At 42.8% G+C, this 20,364-nt stretch overlaps 1 protein-coding gene across 10 annotated transcripts in view; it reads right to left on the bottom strand.

Annotated features, from left to right (window-relative positions):
* Positions 1-20,364, bottom strand: part of arvcfb (ARVCF delta catenin family member b) — a 264,389-nt gene that overhangs the window by 81,693 nt on the left and 162,332 nt on the right. For 8 of the 10 annotated variants that reach the window (XM_050050471.1, XM_050050470.1, XM_050050465.1 and 5 more), the window contains 3 exons: positions 11,604-11,762; positions 10,949-10,969; positions 4,363-5,003 (listed from right to left, as the gene is read on the bottom strand). In XM_050050471.1, the coding sequence (XP_049906428.1) occupies positions 4,363-5,003; positions 10,949-10,969; positions 11,604-11,729 (788 nt within the window). In that variant the 5' untranslated portion in view covers positions 11,730-11,762. The remainder of the gene's footprint in view (positions 1-4,362; positions 5,004-10,948; positions 10,970-11,603; positions 11,763-20,364) is intronic. The other 2 variants (XM_050050467.1, XM_050050475.1) reach the window with 1 other exon arrangement.

Here is a 20,364-nt window from a genome sequence, read left to right as displayed (position 1 = left end):
CTCACATCCAGACAGAGGGGGGCCAGGAGAGAGAGAGGAGGACATGGAGAAGACAGACACGTTCATTATCTACAAAACCCGAGCAAAGGTAATGATAAAGGGAAAAGAGATGCCCATCTCTCCATTCACTAGTTGCATTCCTGCTTCCTCTTGCTGCACTAAGATACTGTTAAGGGAAATACTAGGCTATCAATGTTTGATGTGACACTTTTTGTAAGTGCTTCCTATACCAACAAAATCAATGCTGACCAATGACAAAAGTTTGTAAAACAAGCCGATTCAAGATGAAGTAAAACTTGGGCGATGCAGCCACAAATCTTCTATTGCAGCATGTGTAATTTTTTTTATGGAACATGGAGCTTCAAGGTTCCTGAGAACAATAATTTCAAGTAGGGCTGCATGATATTGGAAAAAACTGACATTGCCATTTTTTTATGGAAAATTAAAAAATAGTGGCGAGGCTTTTATTCACCACAACTGCAGAGGCTCCCAGCTTCATTTGAAACAGACTACATTATAGACGATCCGTTATTTATTAATCCCTCTGTATCCCTCTATATTTTTACTTTTTATCCGCTCCCGTTGTCTTTATAAGGTTAATGCATCGCGCCGTCATCTCAAACTCAACAATTCCTGAATTTGTTTCAAATTAAAAGCTCCTTATAACCTCGGCTGAGAGAATCCCTCCATTTTCTAAATAGGCTTTTATTGTGAAACATTTGTAGGAACTTGTTGTGGAGGATTCAGTGACTTGTATGTTTGCGTACGGTACTTCAAATGGAACTCCTGCTGTCTGCTGGCGCTTTTTAGGTGACTCCAACAACATTTCGGCTGGCACATGAACAGACACAGTGACTGAAATAATAGTAAAAGTAATAAAAACAGGACAAGAATAACCCGATGACATCACACACGCCTTGAAAGACGACCGGGGATAATTGGTGTGTACCATCGTGTAGTGTGTCATGTCTGTCGGCCAAGTCACGGCACGATTTTATGACTCCACAATCGTGTAATGTGACATAGTGACTTTCAGAACGGGCAGAAAAGTCGTGTGGTGTGTACTAGGCATAAATCCTCCTTTACCGTTTCTCCCTGTTGCATGTCGCTCATTTTCAGTGTGTGACTGCAGTGTGTGCATGAGAGGGGGAGGGGCTGCTGAGTACTGAGAGAGGCAAACGGAGTGGAGCAAAGAGCTTTCTTCAGAGCTGCTTTTCTGAAGCAATACAAAAGTTTACATGTTCTAAAAAAAGAGAAAACATTGCATGTCCTGCGATGTGACTATCTCACATGTGCACATCGCGATGGCGATGTTCAGACGATATATCGGGCAGCCCTAGTTTCAAATATTACAGGTTTCTGTATTACAAATTCACTCTCTTCCTCCATGTCTGCCAACATCACATTTCCCTGCGAGGCAGCTGAATTTGGGATATCACACGACAATCATGAGATCACATGAGAATCCCGCTCTGATTTGCTACACAGCCTTCTCCCAATGGGTCCTGCTGTGGAATCTCTGTGTGTTCCTGTACCCATATTACCACCAAACTATTCAGTATAACAGAAAAAGATTTAGTATGTCCCAATACATAGTATGTCAAATGCAATATGCCAAAAAATACCAGGATGTCATATTACATTGGCTTGCATTTTGCAGTATGCAAGCCTGAATGCTTCTGACTTGTCTGATGCACAGTCCTCTGCTCAGTGGAAGCTACGTCACATCGTTTGAGACGCAAACAGATGACAGCATGACAGCTGATAGACGGCTGACTGACAGCTGAAAAAAGCCACAATGACGGATGACAGTATTAAAGTGACTGGTGATCAGCTGTATAGTAATAACAGGAATATTCATTCATTGAACAAAGTTCAATTCAGGGTGTTCAAGTTCAGGGCGTAATGTTATGAAGAAGTAGTATGTTCCGATTGTGTGCATACTGCATACAACACTATGTACTTTTAAAGGACAGCCTCAGTGCATACTAAACGTAAAAAGAAGTATGCGATGCGAAACACACCAACAGTATCGCCAAATCTCTACCACTGGACTCATTTATACTGTCGCACTTAAATACCATCATATTGCCCAATCCTAAGTATGCCAAAAAAACAAGCTTCCACCAAAGCAGAAAAAAGCAGAGCAATATATGACATATAAATGTGTATTTCATTACAATTTCATGTACAATTCTTCCTAAAAAATAAGAGATAAAAAAGGAGAAAAATCAAAAAATGTGACTGAAAGATATTCCTTCATTTGGTGTTTTGGTGGGGAGCCCTATGTTACACATTCCCAAAGCATATTAGTCACATCATTTTCATACTGATGAAACCCTGCAGTGACCCCTCGTGACCTATATGGAAGCATGTGTCCCCGTTATTTATTCAGCTTGTTCCCTTAATTTGTCACCCATGTGTACATTAGAGATACGTGAACATACGTGCGAGGCTTGCTCCAGCACAAAATGTACATCATCATTCTCAACACATGATGGACTCCACAGCAGTGACAAAATGAGTGCTTGGCGCCGATGCAGGAAGTCGTTTTAGTACTAAACGTCTTCATTTTTGTCGGAGCATAATTGAGGGCTTGCAATGCAATGATAAGCAGTAATTAAACCGCTTTAATTCCCAGATTCATTACAGCACTTTGGAGTCGCCGCTCCCCTCTTGGAAGAATACTAATCGCGGTGTGAGTGCACAGGAGAGCCTGGGCACTCTGGGAGGGCTGATTGTCACTGTTACTGAGAGTGAGAGAGAGAAAAAAAGAACGCTTACAGTATGCTGATGTTTTGATGTCAGCTGATTTAGAAGAGACGAAGGAGGTAAGAGAGAAGGAAATATGTGACATTTATTTTCTGCTGCAATTAGCCAGGCAGCAGTCAGTCAAGAGTGGCTTCAAACATGTGTGTTTGTGTTTGGGGATTCACGTTAGCAGTTGTCAGTGTTTGTTTGTGTGTGTGTGTGTGTGTGTGTGTGTGTCTGAAGGGGTGTATGTGGCTGTTAGGGCTATGTTGTGACACATGTAAGGCAGGCTACAAATTGCCTGTCACAGCAAGCGCCTCTCACTAGGCGGATGGGGGAGTGACTCATTTTCTGAAGATGTGGATTTTTATTGAGTGTGTGTGTGTGTGTGTGTGTGTGTGTGTGTGTGTGTAAGAGAGAGTGAGAGATACTGTGTGTGTAAGTCAAAGGTGTGTAAAGACAGAGGGTCTGATTAGGCATCTGCTTTTTTCCACATGCACATCAATCCAGAGCTTTTTTAAACCCAGCCAGGTGTGAATGCACGAATATGTGTGTACATAAGCTTAATTAAGAAGGGTCACAAAGCAAAACTTGTGCGCTGTCAAGAAGCCGGCAAACCTAGATTCAGCGTCACCTTTGATCGGGACAAAAAGCACACACACAGATACACAATCTTTCCTGTCTTGCTTGTTCCTGCCTCTCGCACCCCATTGCTCTATTCCCTTAGATCTGGCTTCTGGCCCAAACATTTTGCCCTCAGACTGAAACAAAAGTGCAGAGATCTTAAAAACATCCATTTGCCAAAGATCACTACTCAAAACCCAACTTCAAAACCCTGCTTCAATTTACTTTAGGGTGGACTTTTTTGTTTGTTTCTGGGCCTCTCTTTGGGCAGCAATGAAATGATTGGAAACTATTAGGACACAAGAGTCCATTTTGGGATCTTATTGTTGGAGGCCAACATGCTTTCTTTTTTCTTTCGGCTGGAGCCAGGGGTTATACTCCTCTCAACAAAGGTTGCTCAATACCGGCTTTGAAAGATGACTGACAAAAGCCTCCCATCCTCTCCCACTCTGCCTTCATCCTCCCTTCCCTCGGTGCTCACATCTCAAATCATTCCCGCCTCTTTACCTCTGACACAAACACTTGTTTGCCATCCATTTGCAGGAAAATGGCAATCAAAGACTTATTTTTTCTCGCTTCCTTTCTCAAGCAAGTTGCTCAAGGAGAAGAGACATCTGTTTACTTGTGCATGGCTTATTGTAGTCTTTTTTATGGCGAGAGCAAGACAAGTATTCTTTATTCTCTCTTATCTTAACAGGATGATCTTCTCTCATGTCAAGACTGAGCCTGTGCTCATGCATATGAACAAGAACTTGCTGTCCATGTAAAAAGAATAACATGTATACTGTATGAACTTGCACACTTTCACAAAACCATTATCTCCTGCAAGCTCCGGTAGGCTGAATCCTTCAACACAATCTGTCAAGTTTTTAAGTATTAATACCAGGAACTGATGTATAAAAGCAACTGTTATGCAGAATTATCTGTGTAATATCCTTGTTCCAAGGTAGAAAAGCAAATCTCCACTCTCTAAACATTTATCCTCACCTGATTCGGGGAACATCACGAAGAGGTTCCCGGTGGGTGCGACCCCTATTGGCCCCCTGCAGGGTGCGGCGATTGGCAGTGGAGTAGTCGGGCTCCAGCTCGTATGGCTCCTCCTCTTCGGGACCCAAGCTGCGGCGATCATCCTCCAGGCCATATGGCTCGGGCTGGAAGCGCTCAGGCTGTGAGCGGTTCAGATCCACAGTGCTGCTACCCATAGGCACCTGGGGCTGGGCCACATGGCCGTAGTCATCCTTGCGAATAGGCAGCGTGTAGCTGTTCTCTGGCCGGTAGCTGTTGGGCAGGTAGGGGTAGCGTGGCGGCCGGAAGTTGACGCCACGTGACAGGCTGCCGTAGTTGTCTGTCAAATCGGCATAGCCATCGTGTAGGCCGTAGTGGCGAACGTACTGGCTCTCGGGCGTCTCACCATATGAATCGTTGTAGGAGTTGTTGTAGGAGCGTGTCAGGGTAGAGGTTGCTTGAGGCGTGATAAAGCGGTCGCCTCCATTCTTCAGGTAGCGCCGGTCAATGGAGTCGGTGTAGCTGCCTAGTGGGGATGAGCCTTCTGGCAGGGGCAAGCCATCGGGGCCCAGCGGCACCTGACGCACCGTCCGTGTGGTCACAGTCTTCACCATCTTAGTCACCTGTAGAGGGAAGCAGATGCACCTGTCAGACAGTGTGGCATCACATGACAGGAAGATATTACAGCAAGCCTGTTTAGTCCAACTGACGTGGACCATGATGTCCGCTACACAAAGACATTTGTCCTATAAGGACACTATGTTAGAGTCAGCGAGCAGACAAACTGGATATATCTGAAAAATAAGTCAGAACTTTGATCTCTGGTGTCCAGATTAAAACATGCATTTCAAATCTAATGCAGAGGAAAACTCATCCACTTGTTAATTCAATCCAACTTTTCAGTTTAGTTTTACTAAATTTTTTAACCCTGAGAGAAATATAGTGCATCATAAGTCTCGTTCCCACCACGCAGTCCTTTATTAGTTCAGTTTGTTACTATTAGAAAGGTTATTTTTGTGTTTCCATTCCATTGTTCCATTGTCATATATGTTGTAGATGGTACCGATAGAACAGTTCCATTCCTTCCCGTTGTTCCGTCGCCACTCTGTTGAGGTTTCCTAGCACACTGATCCAATACTAAAAGTCACAGCTAACACCTCAGTCAGGATTATTACTATTTTTAATGCCCTTGATTGCGACAGAGACTGTAAACTTTCCAGCCTGTTCTTTTTATTATGAAAAAGTTGGCGAACACACTGTTCTGTGGACAGTCAATGAGGTTAAGATGTTCTGCTGCATCGCCTGTAAGAGTACTGTCAGCGGTGAAAACGCAAAACAGATCTAGGGGCTAGATACATGTCCGTACAGCTTACATACTGGTTCTAAGGGTACTATACCAAAAGCATTTGGTAGTGCTGCTATGATGTCAAAAAAACAGAAAGGGTTCCTAAAGACTGAAGCAAATACAGGTGTTTTTGATTTTGAAGTTGGTTGGGACTTATTTCCACATTATCAATCCATTATTTAAAATCTGCAAACAAAATCATATAGTGGCTGCACTCAGGGAGGAACCTCTGTTGCAGTGGAGGTGGATACAACTGACCAATATCCAACTGTAAGGTCTCTGTCACCAGCTGGTGTTACCTTAAATTATAAAGTGGAAAAGTCAGTACACATGCTATAATAATAAGGCAAATACTGCCAGCTAAATCTAAATCCAAAATGCTGCACAGACACAGTAACTGTCTTGGTACACTGAGTCCCCTGGATTGTGCTGTAACAGAGCCATCTTGCAGTGCTACGGCTCCACTGGACCTTGAATCCTCTCTGTCCTCAAGGGAGCAGGGCAGCATCACACTCTGCAGCCGGAGGACTGGGACAACCAGACCTGCATGTATCTCTCTCTCACGCTCACTTCATCCTATGGCTAAATAACTTGACTTCCTGTGCTGTCTCTGAAGCTGTCTGACTGGAGAATAGCAGACAGCCCCCCCCCACCCCCACTTCCCTGGGCTCTCCGCCCATACAGAAACCAATTTGCTGCCCAGTGAATTCTGCTGTGGCCGATAATTGGCTATTTTGTCCACGGCTATAAATTCATCTCCAAAATTAATGAGGTTGATGAAAATTAATCGTCATCTGCAGGGGTGCAGGTCTGATGCAATTCGTGTTGAGCCTGACAAGGTGTCGCAGAGAGGTTCGTTCCCACTTGATGAGCGTAGCACGCCGGCCTGAATTTCTTGGGGAAAGGCAAAAAAAAAAAAAAAAACAACGCTCCGCTCATTCCCACATCTGATAGGTTTAATTTTCAACACCAGCCGTCTTAATTGTAATATGTTTTCTTTATTTTCCCATCAATGCCATAATTTAGAATTTAATCAGGAGCGAGCATGCGAGGCATGTAATAATATCAACAAACTACAACGGAGTATTAACCCACACTACACAAGAGCTATAGCACAAACAGCGTATTGGTTGTTCAACATGGCATCCTCATTAACTTGGTTCAAACAGAAGAGAAATCTTCACTGGCCTTAGTCTGATTACACCATGAATGTGAGCCACATAACGAAGCCTATTTCAGGAACGCCAAGGTTCATGACCATGTTTGGAGTAATTAATGAGTAATTTATGTTTGTTTCTGATGCCATTCTGCCTTAGCTTTGTGCGAGTTAAAAATAAAGAGCTCATTTGCTTGATTCACATTACCTAAAGCATATGTATGACCTTGGAATAACAAGCTCGCTTTCATCCACTAGATTCTCAGTGGTAAGAACGCAAAAAAGGCTGTTGTGGTGTTCATATCATGGGTCCTAATGCTAACTCTGGGCCTCAAGGGGACTACTGGGGCCAGGGCTTAATGTCATATGCTGCATGAAGCGATAACTTAACAACTTAATTTTTTCCGATGCGCTGTATTGATTTTCCTGAGAGATATAGCATCACAAGGGAACCCAAGCCTTTCACATGGAGAATAATGTCAGAATGCTTTAATTCTTATCTGGTAATTTTATCACACTTTTATTTATCGCCGTATTGTATTGTATTCTGTTCTGGCTGTCAGAGCTCAGAGGAGACCACGGAAAATGCTACAGCATCCCAACCCTGACATGCCCAGCTGCCTTGTACTAACACAGCTTTTTAGGCGATTTGCAAGGGGCTGCAAAGGGAGCCATCACACAGTTTTCAAAACACTCTTTGATGTACGCTCAAGTTCACAAGGCGTTAAACAGTCGCGCGAGGGGAAGCAAGAGGGAGACGAGGGGCCTGCGTTTCAAAAAGGGGCATCTGAAATATGCTTAAGCCGAGTAAACATGGCTAAAAGAGAATTGCTAAAATGGTGGAGAGTGTGAGTATATGTGAGCACATTCAGAAATACTATAGATTTGTAATGTGTGCGTGTATGAAAAGTCATGGCCGCTCTGAAAAGTGTTTGAAGCGACCACAGGCAGTTAGACACAGGCCCTAACTGTTTACCAAACTGTTAAAAATGGAGGGAAAGGCAGCAGGCGTCAAACTGTCCGCTTTACAGCTCTGTAAGAGGTTTCACAACCTCTGCGGCATTCACTTTATTGAGAGCCTAAATGGACACGGTGGCTGGGGGCTAGTGGGAGAGGACGAAGTGGTAATTCAGATTTTTAAGAAGCCTGTGATCGTGACGCCTGTGATTCATTTTCAGTCCATCTAAAGAGCACCTGTGAGGATGACGGAAGTAGAAATTGTTACTTTCTCCGCAATGATAGAAAGTGGCTAAATGTGGGCCTCTTTTAAACACGATGTTAGAGAAACAGGGAGGCAGGCGGGGGGGGAAAGGGAACACAGCAAACATCACGCAGGGTTCAGCATCCTTTACTGGTTCTGTCTCAGATGGGGTGGGGGTTGAGATGGAGACCGGGGTGGGGGTCCGGGTGGCTGGCCTGGACTCCACTAACAAGTTGTCAGTTACCATCACTGGGTGGTAGGTGCGGCGGGTGATGGTTTTGACCACTTTGGTCACCTAGAGTTGAAGAGACGGGTGGGTACAGCTCTCAGTAAACTTCATTAGATTTCATAATGCATGGATGTACACCCAACCTGTTGTTTTTCACTCTGTAATGCACACTTTAGAGCTACATACAGCTGTGTAAAATCTGAGAGAGGACAAAGTGTTCTTGCTTTGCAGGGGTAACTATTTTAAAGACTGCTTGCTGAAGTCGATAGAGTCTGTCTGAAATAAAAGAAAGTAATGCACTCCGAATAGAAAAGGCGTCTGCTCTTTATTCTGTTCTATTCAACAGTGGCACCTCATTTTTCACAACAGCTGTACCTGATAAACTAACTCCTACCTACTCAAGGTTGGCTCCCCAGCGTGTGCACGCTAGTGAAAGTGCTTTTATTTGTTTGTGTGGTCTGCCTCCACTCTCATTAGCTCATATCCAGAGGAAAAGAGGAGGAACGCTTCTTTTATTGGCCCAACTGAGCTCTTCCTCCGACATGACTGGTGTTCCATTCAGAGAGCCTGCCAGCAGGAAGACAGGGCTGGATGGTAGCCAAGGGAAAGCACAACATGCTGGGACAGGAGGACGGACGTGGATCTAATTGAGTGCGGACATGCGCCCGGACTCATACACACATCCAGGGTCCGGGCCAATTCGCTTTGAGTTGAATTGATTGAAAAGATAAACAGAACCAGCAGTTAATCTGCTATTAAAAGTCCGTTTATAGTTGTTTTCCAATTGTACATGAAAAATTTGATATGTCAGTTGAAACTTACCCTGATCGCCTAAATAAATGCACACTTGAGTGTATAAGGTGAGTCCAGCCTCTTTGTGCTGACATCCTCTCATATACATTAGCCCAATTTTGGCGCCAGTTTTTCTGTTCCTTCCCCAGTATTCTAACTTGTAACATTGCTGATACTAAATCTGCTAGAAACATGTTTACCACTGGAAAAAAACTTTTTTTTGCCTGCAAATCAGGAAGATGGGAGAAGCTTGTGTGTTTCATCTTCCAGCAGTCAGATGGGGTATAACCATCAAGGGGAAGGAGTGTGTTAGCATTAGACAGTATAGCAAGACTTTGGTTCAAAAGAACAGATAAGCACATAAATAAAACTGAGTTGCTGCAAGATGACGAGAGAGATAGAAAAAGAGAGAGGGTGAAAAACAACACATGAAAGTGAGTAAGAGAGAGGAGATGCAGAGAGGACAAAAAAGACAGAGGGAAAGTGAGGAAGAGGAGGGGGGTGGGTTTCTTTGGGGAAACTCTGAAAATGGTCTGGATCCATTTGCCACCAGCAGAAGTTCACCCCAAACATTAATCTGCTTTTCTCCTCAAAGTGACTTCCAGAGAGCACCCAATCTCTCCTCCCAGCAGGGCGGTGGCCCCTTTAAAGAAGCGTCCTTCCTCTTCCCTTCAGCAGCACAGCCCTTGATTAGTGTTATGTTTTACTGCATACGCTTGTGTGTGTTATCCCTAAGAAGGTCTGTGTATGAATTCATAAAATCATGTGAGTGTAAGTGTGAGTGAGTGTGTGTGGCCAATCCCCTCGCAGTAAACAGGCTGGAGGGCAATGGGCCCTCCCTGATGAGGGATTAGACCAGGCTTTTTAATTACAGTTTCACAGTCCCTAGAGTAGGAGCTCCACACAGTGCTCTCCACTCCTCTGGAAGCCTACAGAAGCAGCAGTTGACACTACCTACGTTTACATCCCGTATTGCAAGCAAAATGTTGCAATGCAAGCTCGCCTTTGAGGGTATATCTCAAAATGTGGAAGAGAACAGGAAGAGCTTCCAACCCCCACCTGAATTATTTTTCAAATGGAAATGTGGCGTGGGTTCTGGTGGGAATTCTTCTCCTTGCACAGAGAGCGATGAATTCAGACTTAGAAGTGAAATGCAGACTGTCTTCCAAAACACAATTTCAACACTTGAAATTCTTCAAAACTCCAACCTGACACCAGGATGAGGACATTCTGGTTTGAGCAATTGCAGATTAGTGATGCCACTTGAAATGATTTTTTCAGAATTGTGGTCTTCAAAGCAGTAGCAAATTACTTTGGGGAGCCAATGTACAAAATGTATAAAGACATGGTAATTCATACAATTAAAAAATAAAAGCCAGGCTATGACAAGGCTATAGCTGGCAAAAACAATCCTAAATAAGTAAAAAGTCATTGTAATTATATTCCTAACACAGGGATTTATAGATGTTATTACAAGATTATAGTTACCAATTCAAGACACTTTGTATTTTAACATTTCTGCATGTGGGGACATGTTATTGGCGCTGAGATGTGGTATTTTGTACCTCCTATAATGTCAATGCCTAATGTTGTAAGAGAATTTAAAAGATAAATGAAGAAAGAGAGAGAGAGAGACAGAAGATCATGCAAAAGAAATGAAAAAAGGAGCATGGGTCTCATCCCAGAGGGTGAAAGCAACAAGCAGTGAATTGAGGAGTATTGTAGAGTATAAACTGGAGCATTATTTGGCTTGTGATGAAGCAGACTGCTGCTGTAGCCTGTATGGGCACACATAAAATGGTGGCGTGGTGGTAGAAAGCCATACTGGTATAAAAGTCAACTCACCTTCACGTTAGAAGAGATATCCTTACAGAAAAACAAAGGAACACAGTAGAGGACGAATCAACAAAGGAGCTTTTAAGAAGCACAAAAGTAGGAGAATACCAGGGGAGTTGGCTCATAATAACACAATAATCAAATAAATGAAGCCATGAGAGGGAGATGAAACCACTTTGGGCTGTAGGATTATGGGATTTTAGAGTTCTTCAGGGTGGAAGTCTGGGAGAGGAGGTACAGTACCGTGCTGTTTGGAAGCGGTAATCCATAAGCATAATTTGAAGCAATATTGAAATGGATCAAAGGAACTCTTGGGGGGTTTGCAGCAATGAGCTCAATGGGATCTCTTTACCACAACAAGGCAACTGCTCTGAGGTGTCCTGCTCAGGTGTGATAGTCAGTACCAGGCTGAATATCAGCTCTGCACAGTAGATTATATAAGAATCATCAGTTTTATCTGCAGGTCACAGATAACTTTATATGTCTTTTTGCTTAGTAGCATTCTAAAGTTGAACTTTTTTTAACAGCTACCAGCACCTAATATCATTATGATATGAAAATACTTGGTCAATAAACACCTTAGAAATCAACAAATATATATATATATAACTTTGCAGGATCAGTGCCACTATGCCTATATGCTGGGTGCACCTTTGTGTCTTACCTTGGTTTCTGTGCGCCGTGTGGTGCCGTCATCCGAGGTGACCACTGAGACGTGGGAGGTGGGGGTGCCGGGGTCCTCCTCTATGGTGACCGTCTCCTCCACCACCTCCTGCGGCTCCTGCATCATAGCCAGGGATGTGGCGTTGCTGGGGCTCTGCTCCTGCACAGACAGGGGGAAGGGAAGAGAAGTTAGCCCAGCAGGAGTTAACAGATAGATTTTCTATACTAGACAGCGTGGAGAAAAAAAGCACAACATTCAGGTAATCTTCCATTAGATATACGACAAGATGAAACTTTAATTGAGCCACTGCAGCAACAAATTATATTAGAATCCAGCAGAGAAAAATAGAGCATAAATAAGAACACTGCAAATGAAGGGTATTAAATATAATACCACCCGCAATTTGGTATGCGATGCTCGAGCATCAACTAGAGGGATGAAAAGTGTGAAACACAGTACATGAATAATAATGTGTGGAAAATAACAGCACTAAAATATACTGGGACGAGGAGACAAGGAGATGAATGAAAAGTGTTTATGGCTAAAAAAGGAAACATAACATGTCCAGAATGGTTAGCATTGTTGCCTCACAGCAAGAGGGTTCCAGCTCAAGCACTGGCTGGCTTGTGGCCATCTATGTGGAGTTTGCGTGTTCTCATGTTTTAGTGTGGGTGTTTGCCTGCTTCTCTGGCTTCCTCCCATAGTCTAGAGGGCCTGCAGGTTAATTGTGGACTCTAAACAGCTCATAGGTGTCTATGTGTTAGCTAGGGCTGGGTGATATAAAGACTATGAATGATATATCAATATATATTTTTAAGCACGTTATAGATTTAGACAAAACTGTTCAGATCAATATAGGGTCAAGTTGCATTACATAATGTCGAAAAGCCAGTGTGCATCTGTCCTCTCTCTGTACAGCTCCGCCCTACTAACTCAAAAGTTCTCCAGCAACACAAAGAGAGACATGGAGCTGCTACTCTGTTTAATCTATCTGTTAATTAGTCCTCAGTGTGACATCGGCCTAAAAATTGCTCATGCTACGCTAAATCAGTCTGTGAGATGAATGAAATTACCACAGTAGCACATGTGCAGTACAGCGCTGCGCTGCATGTGTGGGAGACAGAGCTGGTTTATTATGACAGGTGAGCGTTTGTTTGCTAGTTTGCGTGTGAGGTGGATCATAGTGCATCGCCGTTCTTCTTGGTAGTTGTAGTCTATTGGGTGACACTGAGACAGCACCTGGATGCAGGCGACAGATGTGTTAAAAAAAAAATGTAGTGACAACAAACATTTCATATACAAGACATATATAACATGGACAAAGTGTCTCTCCCTCCTTCCCTGCCTCAGCCTGTTGATGTTGGTGCATAAATAAGATGAATAGCCTAAATAAATAAATATATTTAATTTTCCAGCACTAGATTCATTTAAGAGGCCATCGAAAACGACTTTTAACTCCCCCCACAAAGATTTTTAATTGTGTCAAACTAAAATGGATTTAGGCTATCTGATAATTTTATAGCCATGTTATAGTTTTGTGTCCTGTGCTGCAAACCTTTAAACCTCTGCAGCTGCAGTGCTATGTGCAAAAACGTTAATGTACAGCCCTGCTATTTATTTTCATTACATGCTGTGCAGCTATATAAGTTCAAACAGGGAGAAAATCTTTTTTATAAAAGTGCTTGTGCCATCTAAAATGTGGCTTTGCAACTGAACATGTAGCCCATTTAGTAGAAAATACCAAGACATATACAGTATCATAGATCACCATTAAGCCTGAAAATACCGAGATATAAATATTTGTCCATATCGCCCAGCCCTAGTGTCACCCCTGAGTTAGTCTGGTGACCTGTCCAGGGTGTACCCCACTTCTTATCCAGTGTCAGCTGGGATCTGCTCCAGCCCTCCATGACTCTGAATAGGATAAGTGATGGATGGACGTGTGCAGAATGACATCACTTCTAAGATAATTATGATTCTAATATAAAACAACAAGCGATTAAAAAATGGCAAAATTTAGAAGATCCATTAATCTGGATTGATATATCAATCCTATATCATCAAAGCAAAATGAAAACATCATTACATATTACAAGTTTAAGATATGCCTTTATTTTTAAATTCCCATGGCTCGTCTGTGTCACTCTTTCCATCCAAGCGCACCTCCTTCTTTAACATTAAAACTGTGCTAATGGCCCAGCCCCAGGCAGATAACAGCAAGCAGCCAAGAAAAAGACAATGAGGATATTTACTGACATCATCTCATGACAATGGTAGGCCCCTGAACTGAATCGAATCGAAATCATATCTTTGGCAGACTTTGTAATATCAGCAAATATTGTATCATTGTCCAAAGAATGGATATAACATCATACTGTGATGAAACTTGCAATTGACAGCCCTAAAACTACACATTACTAATTGACTCTGTCAAATATATCAAAGCGGATCATTCAGATTACCCTGTAAAATGTAAAATGTGGACGGAACATGCTAGTGGTAGTCCTAATCCACCGTAGAGCCATTAAGATACCCATCATCACATTGATATCGGACCCCAGATAAGGTTCAATAACAGTGTTAAACATTTAGTGCCAGTGTTAACAGAATTAGTTATTAGTGTGATATCTGCACATGGCAAACATATGGTATAATTAGATCTGGGTTAAACAACTAAAACTTGTCAAATAAACTATGGTACAAGCCCGTCTACCTAATGGACTAATGGATCTCCACAACCTTACTTGTCTCCTAGCTATCTAAAAAGACAAGGTTCCACAGATCATAGCTTGAAACAGCACTCGAAACAATACATCTGTAGGCACACACAATCTTGACAATGCCTATACAGTATACAAGAAAAAAAAAGTATAAAGACATAGTTTTTCTAGTTTGTTTCTAGTCCTGACAATCCATGATTTATTAAGGCCTGGCATTATATCCAAACACTGCAATGCAGGGTAGCTAGCAACTCCTCACCTCTTGAGACTTCAAATTGAGTTAAAGCTTCTTTCAAGGCAAGCAAAAGCCTGGAGCACTGTTTTTGATTCATATTTCATTGGGAGGCCATGGATTTACAGAAAAAGTGTCCATGGGCGAAGGATGAAAGGGAGTACAGAGTCCCTCGTACCCCACCTGACCCTGCGTGAATGCGAGCGAAATATATTCTTCCTGCTGCACTTCCTGCTGATGGAAATTGATATGAAGTTAGTGGTCGGAGGTGCAACGCCCTGGCACGGGCTGCTGCTGTGCATGAGTGTGACAACATTACAGCTCTCGTGATGGAGAGGGGAAGGAAGGCATTTGAGGCAATCATTGATAACCAAAACAGCATGGAGCCAAGAGAGAGAGAGAGAGGAAATCTAAAGTAATGGAGAGGGCAGAGAAGGAAACAGTTGGAGTAGCACTGTGTAGTGGAAACTGGAGTTTTTCTTTTACCGGGGAAAAAGAGGAAGCAGGAGGTTGTGTACTTATAGCGCAGATAGATGAAACTGACCTTAAGACTTTTTTCAGGATGCCTGACATGCCATTTGTATTGTGTGTACTTCCTGTTCCTTAAACTTCAGTGGAGGAATTGTAATTTATTCATAAATGTGACAAAACACCAACCAATTTAGTGTTTAAAATGTAGTTTTTAAATATAAACCTCTTGACCCCCATTAATCTTAATCCAAGATCAAAGCTATGACAAAACAAAAAATCTCCCCCAGCATCCCCCTTAATATCTTAAACTGTTTGCAAATTCACCTCACGTAAAAAAAACAAAAAAAAAAAACAGTAAAAACAACTGAACCAAGCATACTATTTTTGTCTGACCAATTACACCAAGCTGGAGGGAGAGACAGATTGAAGGCCAAGGAGAGCAAGAGGAAAAGTTTTTGTGTTGTTCTCCACTGTGTTTGGCTGAATAACTTCAAGCGACGCCTCATGGAGGGAAACTGCTTGTTTTCCTCACGTCTTGGAAGACACTAACAAGTGAACACTTCATCATTGATTGGCCAACTCCTCTCAGGCTTCAAAGCCCCACACTGTCCTCATTGATCTCAAGTCCTTCTTGCTGATCAGTCAGAAGTTTGCACCTTTTATGTTGAAGATCTTTTCCCCTAATCCAACAACCCTCCAGCCCTCATGTCCCTGCTGGGGGAAAAAACATACAAGCCCTTGTTTTGGGTGTATGCAAAATCTTTCCATAGCACCAAGAAACTGCAAACTTTCTCTGTTTACCTGCTCCACTCTATGCAGTAACTGAGAGTCAATTAGCACCCTGAACTGAGCTGAGTTAGGTCATTACACTCGGAGAAAGGTTCCGAAGTCCCATTATTGGGGTTAATGACTGGGAAGGCTATCTGCTGCATAGAAAGAGACACATTTATTTACACAGAGCCATTGCTGAGCTGAGGAAAAGACATTTTTTAAAACAGACCTCAGGCTTAACAACACAGCTACACTGGGAAAGGTTTTTCTAATGTTATTCAGAAAAGGTCAGTGCTGATTAGTTGCCTCCAATCAACATCCTTATTCTTTTCGATTATAAATGTGAATTACCTTTCCGACTTGGCACTCGGTGCAGAAAACAACGGATAATAAACCTTATTTGCAAAGTGTTTACAGTACTAGTTAAAACATGTACAATATTTTGACATGTGAAAGTAAATTAAAGATCAATGTAACAACCAAAATTTGGCCCTGTTCAGACACAAAAATGCAAGGCCCATTGAAAATACAAGGTCTGCTAGAACACAGATGGTCTTGCCAGGTCTCTTGTCAAAAATTGGCTGCACGTTGCAATTTGACAGATAGTCCAGGCACCTCTAGAGCTAAACTTTTCTTCCTCGTTTTTTTTTTACGGCATTCTCCACTACATTGTTAGGCGCATTTTTCCATTGAAATACATAAAAGCATTTCTTTTTAGTGTCGTACCTCTTTGTGAACACTCCATAAAAAACAACTGAATATTGTTAAAGAAAGACAATAGTCTATTAAAAACGCAATTTTGATAATTAAGCCATGTGCATTTGTACCAACTTGCATTTATGGAGACAATTTATCTTTTCTTCCTCTGTATAGGGCGAGGCAGAAACCTCAGTGTAGAAACTCTTCCTCACTAAGTAAGCTCAACCTTTGTGAATGTTCCACCTCTTTAGCTCTCTGCTAATGAAATCTGGACAAATTAACTGCATTCCTTGATGTTTCATTCCTTTGAAGGCTCATTGGGTGAACCCAGAGGAGATGCCGTCAAAACAGTGATATGCAATAAAAGCAGGACCATTTTACACTGGTTTAAAACACTGATAGTGGACAGAGAGGAAGGAGAGATCCTTGGAGGCTCGCTGACAAACTGGCTTCTTGATCCAAGCTTAATGCGCTGTCTCTCGTTTGCTTTCCTCTCGTCTCTACGTGCACTAAGTGAGAGAGTGGAGTTGAACTCGACATTACAGCCCCTAAATAAATGATTAAAAGCCGTCTGGCTGTGGGCTAGCACGGCAGTCTGCCGGTCCCAGGGGAATACCAGGCGGATTCGGAATCGAGGAGACTCAGGAAAGCATATCCTTTAGTCAAGGGCGGGAGGAGAAGTGCACAGTGAGTTAATGGCTGACCTCAGAGAGATAAATGATAAAGTGGAGGAAGGGTATGCAGGAGGGGGAGGAAGCTCCAGCATGTGCAAATCTTGTGGAAATTGTTTGTATTCGCCATTGGAACAGTGGTGTCCTCAAGACTGGACAAGTGAACTTGTGATCCAACGGTTGCTAGCTAAAATTCCCAATCAGCAAAAAAAGGGAAAAGCCTCTCACAGCTAAAAACGACCCACGGATCCCTTGAGCAGAGCGTCTCAACGCACCTGTTCCCCTGAAACAAAGATAGCTGTTCTGAACAGCATGCCATAAAAAATGTGAAAGTCAGCAAGAGTCAACCCTGGATAAAGAGGATAAAAACATATTAGGAGCACCTGGGAAAGAATACAAAACACAAGCTTTTATAAACCCAGGCAAGCCTATCTGTTAAGGATCGGGTTTAAACACATCTTAGAGTTCCTGAGCCCAAGTAAATAACAAAGCGACAAGAATGTTTGTCTCCTTGCCGAGCCTAAAAAGCCCTGCCAAGAGCAGGACCCCACTTTTGATGAGGAGGAAAGAGCTTGCAAGAGCTTTGCCAGTTAAATCACTTCTGTTCAGCCAGTGGTAGAGGAGAGACGGAGGTCTCAAACAGACAGGGATTTAGCTCTGAGGAAGGCCTGAGGATTTGTACAACCTGCACTTTATTCATCCTGGTATGGTTGGCTTTGACTAGCAGTATAAGGAAGAGGGCTGACTGTTGGATAATGAAACCTCACCTTTCTGATCAATACCTCGACAGAAAAGACTATTACACTGGTGAACTCTTGACTGAATGAGACTTGGAGTGTACTTGTACTATAATAGGGAAAGAAATTTCCATAGCTATTTTTGCTACATGACATTAAACATCATGAAAGCATTGTATATAAGGCCATGAACGAAAAAGGACTTCAGAACTCTTCGTTGTACGACGTACAACGCGATCAATGCCTCCAAAAAACAATACCCTTGAAAAGAGCCCTTAAGCAATCTCTTATGGAGTATATTTCATCACAATAGATCACGCAGGGACACACGGCTTCTTAAGAGTGACTAATCTGAACTGTAATGGATTGCCGTGCCGCGAAAAGAAAAGAAGGAGGAGGAGGAGGAATACAAAGGAAGGAGATGAAGTGATACAGTGGTGTCAATTAGTGGCGGCCTGTTATCTGCCATCAATCCACACCCATTCATCATCTGCGTTCAATAAGCTGCTCAGTGTTGTCTGAGGATGGGGAGATAGAGTAAAATTCTGGAAAAGGAAAGAGAGCATGCAGATAAGGGGCTTTCCTTCCCCCAGGACAGAATCACAAGAAAACTTCAGTAAGAGTTGAGAGAATGAGTCATCCCTGCAGTAGGTGTCCAAGGTGTACAGTACAAATACTGCACACATTTTACTGATGTTGTAGTGATAGCATTAGTGTTAAAAATAGCAATGAGGATGAAATAAACAGTATTGGGTCTCAATGCGAGTTGAGTACGACTGAAGTGTGTCAGTAGCAGTGAGTAGAAAAATTGTTTGATCAGATTCTTAAACCAAATATCTGAGTAGATGCTTGCTGATCTAAGCCAGGTGACTTTTGAAATTGTGAACTGGGTATCCTCTTTAGCACTAGCTCATATATAACACCTGAGCTTCTGTAACAATCCCGCAACATACATTTTTTTGATACCTGAGCCTGAGAGCCGGAGAATATGGACATGTTTTCTACAAAAACCTATTTTCATTTACCAAAGGAGCCAAAGTTCTCAAATGGTAAATGCTGTCTTAACCATTGTACTTAAGCTGCCAGTGCTGCCATGCCTGTCACTTGATGTGCCTGCTGCCACCACTGCTGTGCTGTGTACCATTTCCCTAGCCTCACCATAGGCTCCACCTCCACCCCCACATCCACCTGTATGTTCTGAGTCAAAGTTTCCCCGTAAAGTTATCATTGTCACTCCCTATTGACAACTCCCCTAGCTTTACTGAGTTTGGTGTTTCTATGTGGGGAGTGATGAGACACCAAATACTAACAGTGTACTCATAAACATAACCTTCCATCTCATCTGAGCTGGCTGACTTGAAAAAGCACATTCTAAGGGTGTTTATATAGTAGGTACAATTGATCCGTACCATGTCCAAACAGGACTGCCTTCCCTCTCCACTCCCCCACTGCTAAGCTTTCACACTACTAATGTCATTCCGTACCCAAGTACACTTGCATCATCATCTATGACATTTTTGTTGTGCTACAGTCTAGAAAAAGGTGCCACAGACGGACACTATGGCCCCAGGGACCATCATCAGTGGGGACCAGCAGAGCAGAGAGGCAAAGCTCTGCTCCCGCCTGGAGGAGAAGCCGTTGCTGTCGAGCAGAGGTCTTTACCTCCCGCTGAAACTGCGACTGTTAGTCAAACGTTTCAGCAAAGCCGGCTCTGGGTCTGTTCGTGGTGCTGCCGTCTGATATAGAGGCATCAGTATTAAATAGGACTGTTTCATAACCAGTTAAAAACACCTGGTAGTCACGTCAAATACAAGCCCACTTCCGTGTTTTCATACAGTTGGTATCTAAAACTGATGCACACCATACACAGAGAACACATGAACCGTACTCAAGAGCTCCTTTCCAAGTGGACTCCGGCATGGATCAGTGTACTGTGCCCGATATGGTACAAAGTGTTTACACTAATAAACTAAATCTAGGCCTGAATCCCTGATGTGAAAGCCCATTAAAACTGACAAAATTATGGGAGATTGGAAACAAGGTGCTACATATGCATTTTGGCACATATCAGCCTTTGTAAGTGAAATATTTTTAATTGTGATTAAACTTTTAAAATCAGTGGAGGGGTCAAAAGAGACATAAAGAGCTGGAAGGCCAATTGTCTGCAAAAAATGATTCTTATGAACAGCACATTTTCTGTTATCAAAGGCACATGAGGACAACTTTCCCCCTCATCCCTACATAACCTCAGTGAGCAGAATTTAGATGTGTATGTCTCCGTCTGAACACAGTAGGAGGGAGCCTGCGGTTACTTTCAGGTTGAGACAACAGAACCTGTCAGATCGCCACCTGGTCATGCATACCGGTGTGATCAGAGTCACCTTCCTTCCTGATGCACACACATTCACGACATGCTCAGTCTTAGCCTGACCCCTGTGCAGTGACTAACAGGATTTCGCT

Source organism: Epinephelus moara, chromosome 8 (genome assembly GCF_006386435.1).
Source record: "Epinephelus moara isolate mb chromosome 8, YSFRI_EMoa_1.0, whole genome shotgun sequence".
NCBI classification, from domain to species: Eukaryota; Metazoa; Chordata; class Actinopteri; order Perciformes; family Serranidae; genus Epinephelus; species Epinephelus moara.
The sequence above is the reverse complement of the archived record's forward strand: the minus strand, read 5'-3'. Positions and strand labels throughout refer to the sequence as shown.